At 51.8% G+C, this 19688-nt stretch overlaps 6 protein-coding genes across 6 annotated transcripts; 2 read left to right on the plus strand and 4 right to left on the minus strand.

Moving 5' to 3' along the window:
• Positions 1 to 490: 490 nt before the first annotated feature.
• Positions 491 to 3153, plus strand: BO87DRAFT_296894 (putative nuclear localization protein; the record flags this gene model as incomplete). The annotated part of the gene is made up of 3 exons (XM_025619003.1): positions 491 to 593; positions 881 to 1021; positions 1235 to 3153. 3 exons carry the CDS (start codon positions 491 to 493, stop codon positions 3151 to 3153), a joined length of 2163 nt encoding a protein of 720 aa, XP_025485415.1.
• Positions 3154 to 3940: 787 nt separating this feature from the next.
• Positions 3941 to 5400, minus strand: BO87DRAFT_372075 (phosphoglycerate mutase-like protein). The gene is made up of 3 exons (XM_025622200.1): positions 5161 to 5400; positions 4871 to 5086; positions 3941 to 4805 (listed from the first exon to the last, which is right to left on the minus strand). The coding sequence occupies exons 1-3, from the start codon at positions 5293 to 5295 to the stop codon at positions 4086 to 4088; spliced, it is 1071 nt and encodes a 356-aa protein (XP_025485416.1). The 5' UTR covers positions 5296 to 5400; the 3' UTR covers positions 3941 to 4085.
• Positions 5401 to 6028: 628 nt separating this feature from the next.
• Positions 6029 to 8202, minus strand: BO87DRAFT_392556 (homeobox domain-containing protein; the record flags this gene model as incomplete). The annotated part of the gene is made up of 2 exons (XM_025625013.1): positions 6029 to 7816; positions 7873 to 8202. The coding sequence occupies 2 exons, from the start codon at positions 8200 to 8202 to the stop codon at positions 6029 to 6031; spliced, it is 2118 nt and encodes a 705-aa protein (XP_025485417.1).
• A 3529-nt stretch (positions 8203 to 11731) lies between these two features.
• Positions 11732 to 12371, minus strand: BO87DRAFT_372078 (uncharacterized protein). Its single transcript, XM_025622201.1, has one exon. It carries the CDS (start codon positions 11983 to 11985, stop codon positions 11761 to 11763), a length of 225 nt encoding a protein of 74 aa, XP_025485418.1. The 5' UTR covers positions 11986 to 12371; the 3' UTR covers positions 11732 to 11760.
• Positions 12372 to 15396: 3025 nt separating this feature from the next.
• On the plus strand, positions 15397 to 16133 carry BO87DRAFT_10144 (uncharacterized protein). Its single transcript, XM_025617795.1, has one exon. The coding sequence runs from the start codon at positions 15513 to 15515 to the stop codon at positions 15996 to 15998; it is 486 nt and encodes a 161-aa protein (XP_025485419.1). The 5' UTR covers positions 15397 to 15512; the 3' UTR covers positions 15999 to 16133.
• Positions 16134 to 18165: 2032 nt separating this feature from the next.
• BO87DRAFT_372081 (HAD family hydrolase) lies at positions 18166 to 19500 on the minus strand. Its single transcript, XM_025622202.1, has 4 exons — positions 19384 to 19500; positions 19295 to 19316; positions 19123 to 19232; positions 18166 to 18977 (listed from the first exon to the last, which is right to left on the minus strand). Exons 1-4 carry the CDS (start codon positions 19481 to 19483, stop codon positions 18496 to 18498), a joined length of 714 nt encoding a protein of 237 aa, XP_025485420.1. The 5' UTR covers positions 19484 to 19500; the 3' UTR covers positions 18166 to 18495.
• Between the last annotated feature and the right edge of the window lie 188 nt (positions 19501 to 19688).

A 19688-nucleotide genomic window follows, 5' to 3' on the forward strand; every position in this document is an offset into this window, starting at 1 on the left:
CTTCTATCACTTCCCTGCTCTGGCTTTATCTGAATTTGTTCTTTTTTCTTTTTTTCCGACCGTGCGCTGCCTGTCTGTCGTCTGCCTGCCTGCCTGCTTGTCATTCTCATTCATTTTACTATCCCCCTTCACCGCCTTCATGATCTGAACTTCGCTTCCCCCCAAACCATCACCACCCCAGTCTGCAAAGCACCGATTTGCTCAAACCTTTCCGCTGATCCGCTTCCTGCCACCTACCAGTCAAATTCCCACTGCATGCGAGCCGTGGTCCGTCCGCTTTTTATCTGTCCGAGGATCACTTGCATCGTCGCAGCTTCGCCCTCCTTCATCGCAGTAGCCAACCAGGTCGCCATCTTCTTCCCCCCTCCCGGTTTGGCATCCTGATCTTCTTCGCGTGTCTCTAACGCGCCCGCAACCTTGCGACGGTGCCCTCCACCATCACCACCCACCACACCACACCACCCTCTTTCCCATCCTTCCTTGGCCCGCCATGTACAGCACTCCTCAATCCTCTGTTCCCGCTCCGATGAATGGCATCGGAGGGGAGCTCGTTGATGGGTCGGGGACGATCAATCCCGCTGCCCTGAATAATGGTATGTGACTGATGCTTTCTTCTTCCTTCAGCTTTTTGTCTGTTTGCCTGCTTGTGTCCCCGCTCGCTTGTCTTTGTGTTCACTTCCATTCCACTACACCTCCCCCTCCCCCTTGTTTCGTTCTTGTCATTCCTTTTTACTTTCCCTTTCCCACATCAATCTTCCTATTCGCTGCCGCGCTTTTGACGGTGGACGTGTCTGTCGCCGCTCATGGAGGCTCAAAAATACTTCTCTATCACTCTTGCTTGTCCATCGTGACAGCCTCCAAACTGACGGCTTTCTACTAGTCGCCGTAGTGCTTCCAACCCCAACAACATATGGTGGCATTGCGACCCCAACGAGTATAGCTCCTCGTGGTGTGAAGCGAAGTCGGACCCCAGACCAGCGCGGGAATGCACGCGCGGATGGAGACCATGACGACGGTATGTGTGCGTCGGAGTCCTCTCACGATTCGCTTCGTGGAATTCCGGAAGCATGGGAGTTTCTTGGCATTCGCGTTCCCCCTCGCGCGTTGTTGTTGTTGTTGTTGCTATCTGAATGTCGCGCTTTTGCTTTTTCCTACCCTTCCGTCCACGTGCATGTATAACGTCGCCTGGCGATCAAGATGGCTGACGCGTGGACCACTTCGGTCAAAACAATAGATGAACAGGGCCGTCGGAAACGAGGCCGTCCTCCCAAGACTCCGCGTCCGTCTGCGACAACCCCTAGCGATCAGACTCCCTCCAATGTTCACCTTCAGACGCCCCGGTTGCAGACTCAGCCTCTGCCGGCGCAAGCTGCCGTCAATGTATCGCCACCACAGGCGTCTCCGCCGGACAAGACTACGCCGACCAAGTCTACGCTCGTCAAGGCCCTACCTACCGTCCGGGATCATACAACCGACCAGCTGAACGAAGAAGGCGACGAATACATTCCCAAGGAATTCGACGAGGCAGGTGAAAAGAAGGTGGATGCCATGGGCTACCCTCAAGGAGGCCGAGAGTACAAGTGTCGCACGTTCCGCGTTCCTCTGCGTGGGAACAAGCTTTTCATGCTTGCGACTGAATGCGCAAGGGTGCTGGGTTATCGCGACTCGTATCTCTTGTTCAACAAGAACCGTTCGCTGCACAAGATCATCGCCAGCCAGATCGAGAAGGATGATCTCATCCAGCAGGATATCCTACCCTACTCGTATCGTTCGCGCCAGATTGCTATCGTGACGGCCAAGTCGATGTTCCGTCAGTTCGGCAGCCGCGTGATTGTCAATGGGCGGCGCGTCCGCGACGACTACTGGGAGAGCAAAGCACGGAAACAAGGATTCACGGAGGATGATTTGGCCGGTGAGAAACGACCCGGCGGCGCGAAAGCCCGGGATGCGGCGGCAGCAGAAGCTGCGGGCGCAGCCAACTTTCTACCCACCCTCACTCATGGCGATGTCATCTACAGCAATGCGCTGGAATCTGTGCCAGGTAGCCTGCCTCTAGGTCCGCCGTCCTCGGTTTCTCTTGCGCCGCCACTCCCTATGATCCACATGGCCACCACCACCGATGATCCCCGGCTGCGGGAGTATAACAGTATGCCTCGCCCGCGTCAGGAATTGACGGGCCAGCCTTTCCAGGATCGCATTCAACCCAGCTCGGCCGCTGAAATCCTCAACCAGGCTTCACACACGGCCGAATTCAACAAAATCCTAACGTCACAACGGAGTTATCGCCAGAAGGGCTTGGACGACTTTTACGCCAAGCAACGGGAAGTGCCTGTTTCTGCGGCGCAGTCCCAGCCTGGTCAACTGGATTCGACACGGTCCGTGTCACAGCCCTTGCAGTCGCCACAGATGGCCTCCACGGGAATGATGAATGCGGCTCAGTCGCAGCAGCCCATGCTTTCCCATCAGGCACCGATCATGCCTGGCCAGTCAGGTTTCCAGCAGCCTGCGGCTCATCAGCAGCCACCTGTCGCACAGTCCCCTGTTCGGGGCGTTCCCCCCGTTCGGCCCGAGTTGATGCACCAAAGGTCTAATCCTGCCATGGCTACCGGGACGCCTCAGCCGCCTGGACCTTACGGATATCCCTCTCAGGCGCAACAGATGTGGGGACAACCACCACCCCAGCCGCAACCATCTCCACTCTCTGCCGCTGGTCCTCAGGGCGTCGGCATGCCCCAGTTCCCGTCGCAAATGCATACGCAGCAGTCACCGTCGCCGCTCGCACACTCCATGCCGCAGCAGCAGCAGCATTCGCAGTCTCCTCGGAATCAGCCCCGACCTTCGGCGCCGCCGATGCCTCAGAACTTTCCCATGCATCCTCAGCAGGCGCCTCAACAACAGCCCATGGCATCGATGGGTTTCCCCGGTGTCACGGCTGCTCCGTATCCAGCAGTGACTGCCGCCAGAGGCATGTATCCTTCGACGCAGGGTCCTGGAGGTCAGCAGTTCATGGCGGGAACTCCCCAGCAGCCCGGTTTGGCCATGGGAATGAGCGCTGGCGGTGCTATGCCGGGATGGCCTCCGGCTGGCCCCATGCAGCCCGGTCACCCGCAACCCGGCCAGTCCGGGACTCCTCTGGGATGGTCCGGTTACTAGAAGCAAAATGAGATGGCGATGGCCGGCATATGCGATTCGGCGTTGCGGTGATCTGGTGATGTTGATCTATGAAAAGAGATGCCCGTTTGACTTGTTATCTTCCATTCATCTTTTTTATACTGTGGGTCTTGTCCACTTGCTTTGAGATCGGTTACTCGCATCTTCCCGTCATACCCTTTTCATTGATGCTGTATATTATCCTTGTCTCAAGGATGATGGCTAATGATAATCTGCACGCGTTTTCTTCTTATACCCTCTGTTATACCCGGTCAGTTATGTGTCTTGTTGATTTATTCGCCCTTGACTTGTTGTTTTGTCGGGTGGCCTGAAGAATGTTGTTCGATGTGCAGTTATGAGTGTTGTGCATTTTTCATATGTCCATGATAGAGGGACGGTCAGATGGTATGGCGGTGAATGTTTCGTTCTGTTGGTTGGCGTATTACAACAGTCCATGTTACAGTTATCATTCTTCCGTGTCTTTTACTTTCTTAGCATCGGGAATCTTTCTATCTGCACTTCCCCACTTTCTGCGACACCCCACTGCTGTTACATTTTGGGTACACATCACTATTACTCCTGGCTTTACATTTTCTTCATTACTTACACATGGAACCACACCCCTCTTGTCCAGTTGGTGCTATCGTGATACTCTCGATGCTGTCTTTATGCTTATGCAGATCCAACACGGTTGCACACTAGGGGGCTATAATTTGACAAACCCTCGACAACCACCTTGTCCCTTGTAGATGGCTGTAGGAGCTGTAGGTTGCACTATTACTTTATCATTATCAGCTCTGGCTATGCTATATGCACCTATGGTCCGTAAGATACGGACCATTCCAATCCTAGCAATGAGTGACTGGCTATATACAGTATCCAATATACTAACTACCACACCCTCCCCTATACCACCCTCACTCTTACCAGGATTACTAAGTAGCAAGAGTAACCAACGGCGTCGTCACCGGCACCGCCGAAGAAGCACACACACACCCCGAACTAACAGACGTAACCGGCGGCGCCGTACAATGCGCACTCGTCTCCCACTTCACCTCAGTAGGGGATGGCAAACTATCCCCCACAATCTCCCCCCTCACCAAAACCGGCAAAACACTCCCCGTCCTAAGCCCAAACTCCCTATGCCCCATCACCCTCAACAAACTCGCAATCTCCCCGGAATGACTCGTCACACTCACAAACATCCCCACCTCATCATCCCCTGCAAAAACCTCATCAAGCGCAACCTTACTCCTCACATCCTGCGCCCCATTCGTCTCCGCCCTCACCCCATCCCACATCCCATCCTCCTCACTGAATCCCTTCTCGAACGTCCACTCGGGAAAGAGGGAATGGATGTACGTGGCGTTGTGTCGATGATCGCACGTATGCAGGGTTACACTCTCGCGGAAGAATTCCTTTATCGTGGGGATGAATGGTGATTGTAGGGGCAAGTTAGAGAAAGTGATATTTGCTGTGTGCAGGGCGCGGAGGAGCGGGCTGACGAAGTAGGTATCGGGTGTGTGGATCCTCTCTGATGCTATCTGGTGTGACCAGAAGGAATGGGCGATTTGGGCTTGGTGGATTCCGGAGGGGGTGAGGTCGGCGTCGGACCAGGTTGTTGTGGAGTTGCCTTCTATTAAGGACCAATAGCACTGGTGGGGTTGGGTTGGGGGGTTAGTGATGGGTGCGGGGAGGGGATATGGTATGGTATACATACATTCCAAGCGGGCGTGCCGTAGTAGGATTCTGCGGCGTTATGGTATCCTTCGCCGTGGCGGCCGAGGAAGAGGACTTTGTAGGAGATGGTTGGTGGGGAGTGGTGGTTTAGGGTGGTGATGTGGTGGTGGAAACGTTCCCATTGGGTTAGTAGGTTGTCATTGTGGGTGTTGTCGGAGGGGTAGGTGCGGTTGATGAGGCCGAAGTTGGTGGTTGTCTGGACATATTGTTAGAATAACAGTGGGTTGAAAAGAGGGAGGATTAGTGGGAGGGGAATGGGGTGGGTGGTACATAGTCGAATGTGGATGCGTCGGTGGAGGCCTCGTCTTGGAGGAAGTAGCCGGTCACGGTGGTGTAGTTGATGTAGGAGGCTTGCGCGGTGGCTGTGAGAGCTATGGCGAGTGGTGCTATGCTGGAGAGTTTCATTGTGAGAGGAATCAGTCACTGCAGGACTGTGTGCTGAAGCTGCGGGATAGCAAAGTATCTCCAGGCTGGAGAGGGCTGTTATATAACATAAGGTGGAGTGCCGACATGTCTGCATGATTGTTGCCGATGGACATGGCATGGTTGGCAGACGGCTAAACACCTACCAGTGCCGCACGTGCTGGGTGGTCGGACAGCTAACCGGCTTTGAAGCAAGCCAAGACATTTATAAACTAATTGAGTCAAGAAAGGTACCAAGAATTCCAATGAAGCCAGACGGCAATGCTTTGCAGTCATCGCCGTCCTTATTAGTTGTATTACAGTATGTAGTAGTGGTGGTATGGCAGTAAATACGTGACCCAAACAGGCCTCCAGTAAGTCCAAGAATGAAAGAAAAAGCAGCCGCTTCCCAAAGCCCACATGCTATATATCCAAAATAATATTCAAACATGTTCAATCCCCAACCCTGAAGAACCAGATCGCAGACCGGGGTAGACGCCAAAAGAGAGACACCAACACGAATGCATAAGAACAACACAAGCCCTGGGATATATATGGGAGTCCCAACAGAAGCAACACTGAATGCCAAGAAGAGCAGAGATCCACTCTGGTTAGACCACGGTCGAGAAGCCGGGCATCGAGAAAGGTATTATATTACAGGCCACCGAGAAATTTTGACTGGCGAAAGGAATGGTACGTGCACAAAGTAGATGGGTTGGATGGTGCCGTGTGGCGCTCAAAAGTCGTTCGGCGTTTGATTGTTGAACGTATAGGCTTTGGGCTTCTGCGACGGAAGCTGCTGTGCAACAAATCGGTGAGCTTCCTGCTGCTCCGGAAATTCGTAGATGTGGAACTCCGTTTGCTTCGAATCCCCACAGAATGCAGCCGACGTCGGCATATCGACGTCACTCGTGTGATACACGAGGGAGGGAGACCCTGTCACAGGTACATGGTCGGGCCCCTGTTCCATCGCCTGCTCATATGACATCGTTGTCAGATCCGCCTGCGGAAGTTGGCAGGGGCTCTGAAAGGATGCTTCAGGCGACGGCATTGACGTGGCATCAGTCCAGCTTCTGCCCGTCAGGGGAGCCTCGCAGGAGGCGTAATCGGCGAATGACGTGTAATGGGCAGGGGCTGACATCGGAGGGGCAACACCTTGGTACGGGTAGGAAGAGAGCACATCCACGGCCAACGGTGTCGCGGGAGGTGATGCAATGTTGATCTGCATCGGCTGTGTGGTAGGGAACAATTGGCTAGTCGGTTGCGCCGACAGGCAGTAGCCACCGTCGCTGGGAGTGGTTGGGAGCAGATGGTGCAGATCTTCCGGTGTCAAGGGTGTTGGTGGCGCCAAACCCCCTGTCGTAACCGCAGGTTGTAGCATGGACGACATGTCAGCCTTGGAGCCCAGAGCCCCAGCCTCGGCGAAAGTAGACAGATTAAGGGGGGAACGCTGAGCTGCAGATGCCTTCCGGACACCCGCATATCGGGTGTTTAGACCCTGTGCAGACTTGGATTGCCTCACGCCATGGCTGTTGCCGTAGCTCGGGAGCCTCGTCGAGGGTGACATGGTGGACGATCCCGTCAACATCGAGGACGACCTCGAGGTGCCAATGGCAGCAGGCCTCGGGCGCTTTCTCCGGGCTGCAAGGTCAAGTTCCTTGCTGGGTTCCTTCCAGGATGAACGGTCGCCTTCACTCACAAGCTGCGAGCTGGGGTGCGTGTTGATGCCAATACCTTCCAATGTGTCGGCCAGCTCGTCAGAAGAGCCTCGCCTGGGTACCGACAGATCATGTTGCATAGGGTATTGCACACCGTTGTAGGAAACTTCAGCATCGCTAGCCGAACGGTAGCCAGAAAGAGACTTTGACGTCTGAAGCTGGTGGGACCAGTCTTCATTCTGGGAGGGGTGGAACTGGACGTTTTGCATCGAGTCATGGCCGGCGTCATGTTGAGCGCCGTCCATGCCGGGCATCGTCAGCGACCCTCCCGACGTCACATACCCAAGAGCACCCTGAGAACTTTGCGACGTCCACGAGATGGCGTTCTGTGAGAAAGAAGAGCTGAGGTCACCCTGTCCATGTCTGCTGCTATCGTGGCTGCCGCAGCGGTTGTTGGAGAAGGTTGTGGTCGGCGACACTGACCCATCCATGCTGGGGGATTGGCTGTTTTCGCCGTCCTGGCCATACCGGTCACGGGCAGCAACAGCAGCATTCAACGCCCGTTGCAGGGAAGCAAAGGTAGCCTCCCGTGCCGACTCGCTTCTGGTCTTCTGGTGCTTAGGCCGCGAGGACGAAGCAGCCGGCGTTTTTGTCCGCTCGGCAGTGTTCTCCACTGATTGTTTGGGGGTATCTTTATCGGTCTCATCCTTCGAGTCTTTGGTGTCCTCCTTCGAGTCTGAGCTCTCCGTGGACTCCGACTTGCCGCGAGCGGCTTCTTCGGCCTCGGCCTTGGCCTTTTGCATCTTCTCGAACTCTTCTTGTCTCTTTTGTTGCTTAGCCTTTGCTCGGCGATTCTGGAACCAATTCTGCATATACGGTTAGTGAATGTATCGAGTATTCTGTGAGCCAATGGATAACTTACAGCAACTCGTGGCAGGCTCAGATTGGTTTGAGCCGCCAATTGACGCTTGACGTTGCTGCTGGGTTTGGGGTGCGCCTGAAATTGGGCCTCCAAGGTCTCAACTTGTTCCTTCGTCAACCTTGGGCGAGAGAGGTTCTCTGCATATTCTTCGTAGTCCATGATTGGTTGGTGGTAGAAGTCGACCATGTCAAAAGGCGGGTGAGGGTAGAGGTAGCCATCCATTGGATGCATCATGGACGGGTGGGCCATCGTTGGGTCGAAGGCAACCGGCTGCTCCATGGGGACGGCGGCATGGCCGGTAAATGCGTAGGGGTGGTGAAGATAATTCATGTTGTGCGAATCGGAGAATCAGAGTATATATAGAGATAGGAGGAAGAGTGTAGGAATTGTCGGAGGTGTTGAGGTGAGGCGAGTATAAGGTATTCAAGGTACAGGACCAGTTGCTGCCAACAAGCCGCAGCTGTGACGAGGCAACTCTATACCATTGAACGATTGAATCACAGAGAGAATATAGCTGGACTCAAACAAGCCAGGAGGAGGGGGAAGGCGGGAAGATAAGGACTTGAAGCAGGAGGGAGAGGAAAGGGAGGAGGGCGGCGGCGGGTAGTAGGGAATGACGGGACTGAAGTAGGCGGGCAAGCTGTCTAGGGTGTATATACTTGCAGCCAAGTGGAGTTATAAAGGAAATCCGATGTAGTAATGAGAGAGTATGAGAGGTTGAATCCAGAGACAGAGAGATATAGAGAGTAATTAAAAAGAGAGAGAGGAGGGGAACGAAGAGCAGGATCAAGGTATAAGTCCGATGAAGACAAGGCCGAATAGGACAGCACAGAAAGGGAAAAAGAAGGAATGAGTTGGACTAAGCTGACAGGGAAAAAGCAAGAAAATAAAAATAAAATAAGAATTAAGAAATTCAGAATAATAAAAATATTAATTCAAAAGGGAAATAGTAGAGGGAGTGACCAAAATGGAAAAGGAGAGTAGGAGGTGAAGGAGAGAATTGAGTGTGAGAAAGACTGTAAAGAGAGTAGGCAGAGAGTGTGTCGGGAGTGTGAGTGAGTGAATGAGAAAGAAAAGGAAAAAGGACAAAAGGGAAAAAAGGGAAAAAACAAAAAAACGAGAGGACTCAGAAAGGATTGACAGTCAGTCCGTCAGAAAAGAGTAAACTAACACTAACTGGAGAAAAGAAAGAGCAGCAGCAGCAACAGCAACAGCAGCAGCAGGAGAGGGTTTGGAGGGACTGGATTTCGGGGGGAGGGAGTGGGTGGTGCTGGCAGCTCGCCTATTGGCTAACGCTGGATGGGGAGAGATTGGCGGCGGCAGCCTGCCCGGCAAGAAGGTGTGGAGGGGGCCGCGCTGATTGGTGATCGCCGCCCGGAACTGGCTGGAGGAGCTTTGGTATCAGGGCTGTATTTGCTCCGTACCGTCAGTTTGGGCGAACTCCCCGTGTCCCGCAGCGCTTCGGGCTTTCGTGTGAACGCTCACACACACTCTCCCTTCTGGCTTGTCGGCTACAGCACATCTCGGATTGGCTATTTCGGGTTGTTCCTCTAGACTGTCACTTTCTGCTTGTCACTCTTTTCATTTGATTTTCTTTTTCATTATTTTATCTCTTCCGCTTTCTCCTCTTTCCCCTGCAAAAACCCCTCTCTGCAAATTCACACTCTATTTCCCTTCGTCACTTGAAACAAGCTCGCGGCAGAAAACATACTACCCAAACTAGTAGCTACCTACCCATTCAGTACTAGACCCGTCTCGGGGAACCAAACCGTTACCAGGTACGGTATTAAACACCCAAGGCATCGACCACCCAAAAATATTGGCCGACGGAGTGGGTTTCCTGGTGCTTCCGCCCGAGCGGTTCTAGGGGGTGGCGGCCTGGGCTCTCACACTCTCGGCGGACTCTTGAGTACGTACTACTATCTTGGGAAGCTAACTAACTATCGTCCTCACCTAAAAAAAACCACAAACTGAAATACTGTGTGGCTAGTGGTCTTGGAACAAGACGGAGAGGGGGTAGTAGATAGATGTCATTGATGTTTCAAAGGATTATACGAAGTTTTAGCTACTTGTTATATACCACACCTTATCTTAATCGTACCAACTGGAAACAGAGTCAGGATCTTCTCAGTCCCGCCGCCTTCCACAAGCAATGAGGGGAGGGTGTAACTAAGAGGCGCGCGCGCTTACTTCAAAAAAAAAAAAATGGAAGAAAAAAAAAATAAAAAAAAAAAAAAAAAAAAATAAAATGATAAATAAACGAAAATGAGAAAAAAAAAATTATAAAATAGTAGTTTTTTTTTATGTCTCTCTTTTAAAAATAAAATCGACCCAAAAAAAAAAAAAAAAAAAAAAAAAAAAAAAGTAGTGCGGTGGCGGCGGTGACTGTTTCTTCTCCTCTGGCGTCACTGTGAAAAGAACATGCCTATGCCTGTATGTACTCCATAGAATCATATGTAGGTCCGACGGGTCCGCAACGCATGCTGTACCTCAGAGTGAGCTCAGTTGCTTTTTTCCCTTATTATCGTCAGACCCGTCACGGTGGTACTGCTGTATAGTAAAATCCAAAAGTTCGCTTTTTTCGTTCGACTGCTGCTAAATGGTGGAAACAATTTCGTCACCTCGATTTACCCCATTTCTTTTTCGATTTAATTTATTTAGGTTTTCCATTTTTGTTCTTCTGCTTTTCTCTTCACAGTTCTAATGTGATGGTCATCTTTTCTTTTCCTCTCTTCCTGCAGCTTTGACCTGCAAAATCATAATTTTATTTACTTTCCCTCAGGAGGGATGTATACTCCTTAATCATGCTCGGCAATCATTATCAAAATTTTGGTCCACCGTATGTACCAAGGGTGCCCTGAGGGACCACAATTCTTAGTAAGTGAGAGTCAGACTGAGGAGTACTTAGTAGCAGAGAGTAAGTAAAGACTAGAGATGCGTGGCCTCCCATTGGTTGAAGTGGATAAGCCACCCCCCTCTCATCCGCACAAAGCCCTCGTCGTTCATCCCAAATGCCAGCGCTTGTTATTTCCCACACAAACCAAACCTGAACCCCGGCAATGGCTTAAACGGCAGCAATTAAGCTCCAGTGACAACTTGGTTGACAGTCTCACATACTTTCTCCCTATGAACCATGATTCCGAACAAAGCTGGGAAACAGCTGCGAGTTGAGTTGAACCCGGTCCCTGCTCCTACGGACTTTCGTCAGTTCCTGCATTAGCGCCACCAAAGCATCCAAAGCCGATTTTAGCTCTTCCCAGGGGGAAGGTTCCTTCTGGGCAGATCCGGGCAACTCAATGGCCCCGAGCGTAGCCACCAAGACACGCCGTCGGCAATAGTAGATTGTTGTTCACATCTCTTTCATTATTTTTTATTTATTTTTCCTTGGGGGTGGAAGGGGCCCCCAAGAGAGCGGGTTCTCCCACGCGGACGGAGTATCTAAGCTCTGCAACATCACGTCTTTCCCGACTGAGGAAAGCTTGCGCTAGAATCTCTCCTTCTTCACCCATGACCTTTTGACTCCCCGATCACGGCGGTCGGGGAACACGCCATCAGTGGGGCAAGTTCGTTTGAAAGGCGGCGTGAGAAAGTGAGCCATGAGATGGATCGCTGAGCCCACCGCCCACTTGGCCTATCCATGTCTCACGCCTTCTGGTGGCAGGCCGGGGGATCGCATGGCCACATCCTACTGGGCCAGTCTGCGATCACGGGGTGCTGGATGGGGAGAGAGTGAGAGAAAGCATCCAATGGCCATTCGGAGTTGTGGACGCCGACCAACGGATTAAGATTCACCGTACATATTCTGGATCCGGTTAGCGCCAGCGGTCCGAAGATCCCCAGCTTCCGATTGATAGTCCGTTCTTCTTACCCGACGGTTCCAACGACTCTTCACCACTCCCACGGGACGGCTTCGTGATGCTCCAGTGGCCCGCTCAGTGAGATAAGGGGATAGGATAAACCACGCAGTTCATCAACGTACGGAGTAGCATGGCACATCAGACAGAACTGGGGTTCATGAGGCCATGACGTGATCAAAGTACTCCCTCCTGAGTCCTGAGAGACCCTCTTATCCACCCCCCACAGACTGCCATGGCAATCGACGCATCCGACCATCACAATTGGTACTTTGCTCTCCTTAGGGTGTGCCAGAACAAAGAGAGGTGAAGCGGGGAAGGAGCTCCGGCCAGCCGAAAGAAAGTCAGTAAAGTCAGTAACTCAGTCAGTCGATTTATGCCTTGACTTCGCCTTTCCCACACCTTCTTCCCCCATAATAGCCCCCATACCGGACGTACCAGATGCATTGGCCTTCAATTCCCGTATGAATGGACACCGTCCCAGTAACTCAATTGGCACGGATCTCTGCAAAAAATGCCTGTCATGCTTTTCCCGCAAGGTCCTTGGGAACTCACGGACTTGCTATTCGCCAATAGGTAAATATTTTCTTTCTCTGATAATTCCTTTCCTTCAGTGAATAAAAAAAAATATATTAATAAATTAAAAAGCGAAGGAAACACACAAAAAAAAAAAAAAAAAAGAAAGAGCCATCGGGAAGGACGTGAAGAGAGAGAGGGAGAATGAGAGAACAGACCGCGCCGGCTGCAAAAGCGTGGCAGCAGCTCAGCCAAAGACCCACCAAAACCAATAGTCGACAGATCCTCGTCGATCCGCCTCAGGGATCTGTCGATTGTCGAACATCTCTCACCTTTCCTTTTTCTTCCAATGCTCTCGGGATCCGATGATAGGACTCCCTTCCTTCCCCCCTCTCTTTCTCCCCACTCTGAGCGCCCTACACGCGTGAGAACTTTCTGCGAAATCCGCCATTCGTCCGTTTGAATTTCTGGCTTCTGTCAAACCAGGCCATAATCGACGCTAATCATGATTGTGGTCACAGACACAGGCTCACTCGCTCACTCGCTCGCCCCCCAAGTCACGAGATGACGCAGCAGTGATCTGCAATCTGCTCTCATGCAGCAGCAGAAGGACCGGGGGTCATTAATGTCATGTTAGGGGGGCGGATCTGGTCTGACGCTATCATATGCGCTTCCCACAGGTCTCGATGGGCAACGAGAACTGTTGAGCCGAAATACATATGCATGCACGCATGCATGGGTATAATCTTTTGGTTCGTCTGTGAGCCTATTTCCTTCGTTCTCGCGACCGCCATGCACCTGGCCCCAGTCCGTCCACAGTCGGACGATGATGCTGGCCAGGGATGTCCCCAAGAAGAGGGCTCCAGTCTGGCGGGGCCCATAGCCTGACTACGACACACACTGCGTTCCAGAGAAGTATCATCTGACTACAATCCGTGGGGAATGATACGAAGTAGTTGATAGTGGGAGGAGTAAGTACTTAGTAGTTATCTGAGGCCCAAGTGGAACCAGATAGATAGGGGGGCGCGGGAGAGGGGCCAAAACAATGGGGTATTTCCCATACCGAGTTTCGAGCGGTGCTAAAGTACATACTACTAACTACTAACTATCTCGACACACTCCGCACACGGAGTAATTATACTGGACCGTCAATGCTGAACTACGAAATATGGAGTTCACCATGATTGAAGGGCAAGTACTCCATCCAGGTGCCAGGGTAACCGGGATTCCCTCTCCAACCAACCACGAAAACGCACCGGGTCTCTCGGGTTCACGTGTATGTATGCAGCACCTTAAAAACAGCTTAAGCACATCGTACTGGGAACACCTTGCCACAAGCTGTCCACCCAACAGCAATGGCCCTGCAACAGATGGGTTCATGTCGCGTAACCTGACAACCCCTCAAACAAGCTCAGACCAATCAGCACAGGCGTATCCCGGCGTGGACTCACGTCTCAGAGCTTGAGAACAGTCCTGGGCGTGCAACATGGATCTTCTCAGAACAAGAATGAGGATCTGACTATTCTGCCTAGTCTGAGCTGGCTCCCTGTGAGGATCCACCACCACTCCCACCACCACCCGCACGGATCGCTTCCACCGCGATCCTCATAGGCTGATGGGATCTCACAGAGGGCCGTTGTCGCCCGAATGATAGAGGTCTCAAATTTTGGACCCTGGAAGGGAAAACAAGCAAATACATGGGAAGGAAGCGAGCGAAAAGAAAAGAAGAGGGAGAAAAAGCAAGAAAAATCCCCGATGATCCTCGGTGCATGGGAGTGATGGTCTGTGATACCTGAGTGGAGGATGAGTGGATGGGTGGGTGGATGAGATGGTACACTCTGAAAATGGAAGTCAGTGATGACCCCCCCGACCCCCAATCCTCCCCTGAAACTGGAAGCCTCACTGAATATCCTAACCTGAAGTATACTTAGATGCTGATCAGGCTGGCCAGTGGGAGCCGAGTTGCTGGACCGGGGCCCCGATCCTCAATAGCATGGGATCCCCCGTCTGGGTATAAGGTTGACTTGGCACTGGGGGATCCTCCCCTATTGACGGCCGGTCGCCTGTCCGTAAGGAAAAACTTCCCTGCTTACATACCATCCGAACTCCATCTGCCCATCCCCCTGGGTCTGATCATTCCGTGGCAGCTACCCTCCGCTTGTCACATCTGGCCGGGATACTGTCTAGTGTGACAATCACCATCCGCCATGATCGTATCATTACTAACAGGGGAGGGAGGGGGATGAGATTGTATTGCCCACTCCAACTTCCCATGCACTGGCTCGAATTTAGTGCGATTGGAACCCAGCATGGCCATGCATATGTGGATATGTGGGCCTATCTGGGCGTCGATTGCCATGGCTTTCCTTTTCCCCCTCCGTAGTAGTGCCTTCTGCCTCATCACTAACTAGCTTACTCCGGCCACGCCGTGTTGAACGCGACGTTCAGCTGCGACACTCAACGCCACAGAGCTGAATCTGTGGCGGTGCGTTTTCGAGCGTCAGCCACATGTAGATCACCGGACTAGTGAGGGCCTCAGGCCCTAGACGATCTTCCTGCTAGTGAGTATCACCGGCCTGTCTTTAGGCGTTCTCCGAATAGCGTGACTGTCAGCACCAGGACTTGCAGACTTGACTCAAGATGACTGCCTGTGGGTGGACGGAACCCAAAATGCTTCACCGCGATTTGTCATGGCATAACAATAGCCTCTTCGATCGATAGGCTCTCAGCGAAGCCGCCACACGGCACTTCGATCTGCCTGCCTATTCTCTATCCTAATCTTGTTTAACTCCGTGATTGTGCCACCGTGCTCAACGCTCAGGGCGGCTAACTTCCCTGACGACCCCGTCATCGTGTTCCAGGTTCCCAGGTTCGAACCAGGGCTGACGGAGTGTGACGAGTTGGGTTGCTGTACAAGAGATCACATCGTTGTTGCCTGAGCTGCAGCAACGGTGAATGATTCTCGTCACGAGTGGGTTTCAGTTGACTGGCCGATCCACTTCCCTTCTCTCGCCGTATGATAATCACTCTGCTTCTCATTGACTAGTGATACAGTGTAATACCCATAAGCACCGCAAACCAAAGACTCCTCTTTCCAACCAAAATGGCAAGAAGGGGGAAAAGCATAAAAAAGAAAGAAGAAAAGAAGGAAAGATGTGACTCCACCTCCTCCATCACAACACACTCCCGGCAGGCCTACATCATCCCTTGCATAGGGCGTCAGACGCAGCTTGAGGGAGGGGGGATGGGCCAGATGCACCTCGCTGGGCCATGGACGAGCTCAACTCGATCTCCGGCGCCGAAGCAGCAGGGATCGCGCCGATCGAAGTTCGCCGTCAACAAGTCGACCCATCTCTTTTCCAGAATCTGATCGCCCCCTTCTCTCAACGAGGCGATCCTCTTCGGGTCTGCGATGTGCAACCGATTCCCGCCACTATTGCAAGTTTTCTTTTTCGTTCCCTTCCCCCTGGAATCTGCAATTGTGCTGCTGGCTCGTGTCCTCCGAACGGGCAGCCGCCGCTGGGTGGCCCCTACTACTGTACAGGATGTATGCACATAGGGGATTGCGTCCTTTTGGCACAATCCGTTTGTTTCTTGTTGTTTCGCCACGTCTCATCCTCTCACACACATTTCTCTCTCAGATCATCTTTTGGACCGTGTGTTTCGGCCACCTACGTATTCCCAGAAGACTTGGGTGCAGTCGTAATGTTCGGGAGGTTCCTAAGTATAACCATTGCAGCAGCCACTATGCAATAAGTCCCAGCTCTGCTATGGCCACTTCGCGTTACCTACTCAGGTACTACTGGCTTGTCTGCCTACTTACCTATTCCTCCGTCCCGCGCGACGGGACCCAGAATCCCGGAAGTAAAAAAGAAAAAAGAAATAAAGTAAGAAAAAGAAAGCGAGGAGAGACAGACCTACTTCCAGCAACTCCAATCGGTTCGGGAGGAAAGAAACCACTCGAAACTTGTCGGTGAGAGCAATCCAGGTCGGTGACCAGCAATCCACCGCGCGCAGCCGTTTAACTTAATCTTCTGATATATTGCGCTCGGCTTTCCGAAAATGCCTCAGCGGATGAGATCTGTCACGACAGGGCGAGCGAGTACCAGAGAAGCGGTCTTGAGCTAAGTTGACTTTCGCCGGTGTGGAAATGCACTGACGGTCTTGTCTGTTCCTAGGGCTGTTGTCACCGACATGCATACATACAGTATACTTGGTATAGTTGCGTACTTACAGTAGTCAACCAGTCTATTACTCGCTCGTCGAAAAAAGGGCTGGCTGGGGTGCTCCATACGGAGTCCTCCCCGGATTGTTTCTCCATCGGAGCTGATCTGAGCTGAGCTGAAGCAAGCTCTCTTGCCACTTCCTACTTTCGGGTCCTTGATTAGTCTACCTAGTCTTGCTTAGTACCTACCTACCAAAAAGCAAAGCGGACTCAATGATCTGCTGCTGCTTCACCGCTAGCTAACTATCTAGCATGGAGCTTCCCTCTTTTACTTTTCGGAGGGTCTGTCTGCTTGCCTGCACTGTGCTTACTGTAGGTACAGCTTCTTCCCCCAGCACTTACTACTAACTAACCTGTCTACTGTACGAAACTACTTACGACCCGACACTAGTCTGTCATGTCTCCTTGGGAGTTAGACAGATGCACGGAGAGTATCCTGCTTACTTACGGAGTACATGATCTACTTATTTCCTCTCTTTGGGGAATGGGGGACATTGGCGCTACGCTATGTGCTATGTACTAACCTGCAGACAAGCAGCAGCAGCAGCAGCAGCAGCAGCAGCACTAAGCTCCATGTTCCACAAGACAGACGACAAGCTCTATTGTATACTCTATCTCGAGCTAAGCTAAGGTAAGGGTCTGGTGAGTAAGAAGATAGTCCATCACATCACAGACAGGCAAGCAAGCAGTCAACACGGCACGGAATACTCTTTAAGATTTCCGGTGTGAGACATACAGCTTTCGCTGTCATCATACGACTCACTTACATATCCCGACCCGTAGTGGAAACACATATACCTATTCACATCTAAGTTACTTAGTAGTCTGAGCTACATGATTGCTACTAAATAGAATCATCTTTACTACTGACTACTTACATCATACTGAAAAGCAGATGCTCACTACCCAGTCAAGAACCAAAGACCAAGTTCATATGAATATGATTACCATCACAAACTCCCCTTCCTCGCAACTTAAAATATCAACCCCCCCCCCCAAATAGCTATCTAGTCACTCACTCACTCACTCACTCACTCACTCACTCGCTTACTACCTTCATACACAAGGGGAAATAGCTAACTAAAGAAAAATCTACTACCCTCTCCAATTTCCTAGTAGTCATGGAGAGCATAGCAAAACAAAGTAAACCACATCAATACCTTCTCTCCCAACCTGCTCTATAAAACAATCATCCATCCATCCATCCACCTTCAAGCAAATCCAAAACCCCACCTCCCATTTCCAGTACTACCAGACATACATACTATGAGCGACCAACCGACGTATCTGAGACCGATACAAAAATGCAATATCAAATTCGATCTAGATCACACCCAACCCCACTGTTATGAATTCAAACTTTGAGGGGGGTGGGTGGTATCTGCCATTTCTGCGTTGGGTTATATGAGGAGAGAGAAGGGAGGATATTCAAGGGACGTACGTACGTACGTTAGTTAGTGGCATGCAAGGTAAAATGGAATCGAATGGAACGGAGCGGTAGTGAAGGGTGAAAAACGTTGGGGGGGGTGGGGTGGGGTTTTCTTGGGTCGCTCTGGTGATGGTGAATGAGATGAGATGAGATGTGTCATATTTGGGGTACGTATAGTGATTAGTAGTTTACTATGTGATCGACTAGTTGCGTTGTTTGTTGTTGGTGGGTAGAGACTACTAGGTAAGTATGTATGTATGTATGTAGAAAAACGGTTCTTCGCTGGTCTATCTAATGATAACTTGACTTACTCGAGGTAGGTCAAGTAGGTAGGTATCTGTCTATGTACAATCGAGGGTTCTGTCTAAGAATCTTCGTAGTAGACTGGACCCCGATACTGTGACCCGCACACAATAAAGGGATCAAAAAATCAGGCTAAATGTCAATCGAAATCAAGGAAGTGGATAAGAAGAGCATGGATAAATCCAAAAGGTAAAAAGGATAAGATGCCCGCAATCTATTGGATCCAAACTTTCGTCGTCGGGTTTCCAGAAACCTCCTCCACCTGGAGTTAGTTCAAAGTTCAAAGTGTATCCCCTTTATTGGAAGGCGTTCCGGATTTCCAACTGCATCTGGCCATCGACCACGCCCTTGATGCTGATGCTTCTCAGATCCTCGACGATCCAGTCGGCACCGGCTTCTTGGAGCTGCGCAAGCGTGTGGGTCGTCGTGAGCGCAATGACTTTGAACCCGGCCGCCTTACCAGCCCTGATGCCCGACGGCGCATCCTCCAGAACTACCAGAGACGAGGAATGCTCCAGACCCAGGCGCGTCCGACCAAGCAGATAGCACCGGGGGTCAGGCTTGCCCAGCTCGACATCTTCCGCCACCACCAAGACCTTGGGGTGGGCGAGGTTCAGCACGCCCAGCCAGCCGTCCACCAGCGCACGCGTTCCAGAGGTTACCACGCCCCAGCGAGCGCCGGCGTCGTCCAACGCTGACATGAAATACCGCGCCCCGGGAATCTCGACGGCGTCCGACCCGTATTCCTTCGGGATGCGACCTTCGATGTAGCTGACATCTGGCGGTTGAGAAAGCAACTGGTCAGTCTGCTGTATGCTGTATGTGGTAGATGGACGATAAGGAAGAGTGGTGGTGGTGATGGTGGTGGTTTCAGGTTGGAGTTTCTCAATCGAACTGCAGAGTGTCCAGAGGAATACACTTACACTCCCAATTGGCCTTCTTCGGGTCGTACAACTGGATCGTGTCGATGCTTCGGCGGCCGTGGGAAGTGGCCAAAATGGTCTTGGGGTCAACGCCCAACTCCGCACCGATTCTGCAAGTGATGATTAGGACGGATGGCGTTTGATTACACGGAGGGAAGTGGTGGGGACGAACTTGTGCCAGTGTTTCACAATCGCTAAAGATCAGATGTCAGTGCATGGTTACAGAGGAGGGGTATGTGTGAATGAGGAGGGGGGACTGACCATCGGTTGAGTCGACGATAGTGCCGTCAAAGTCGGAGAGTAGTCCGTCAAAAGTGTGGACTTGCGGAGGGGCAGAGAAGGAGCCGGATGGTCTAGACATGACAATGGCGGGGGAAGTAGGACAGAAAAATCCAGGGCCAACACAAGGTGGGGGTAGAAGGAATGGAGGACAACTCAAAGAATGTGAGTAAATAGATGTAAGGAGTGGACACAGTCAGCACCGCCAGTCAGCAAAAGGAGGGACAAAAGGGAAAAGAAAAGGTGGGTTTCAGGCTTCAGGCAGAAGGAGTGAATGAGTTGGTAAG

Source organism: Aspergillus neoniger (assembly GCF_003184625.1).
Source record: "Aspergillus neoniger CBS 115656 unplaced genomic scaffold BO87scaffold_1, whole genome shotgun sequence".
In the NCBI taxonomy this organism is placed as follows: Eukaryota; Fungi; Ascomycota; class Eurotiomycetes; order Eurotiales; family Aspergillaceae; genus Aspergillus; species Aspergillus neoniger.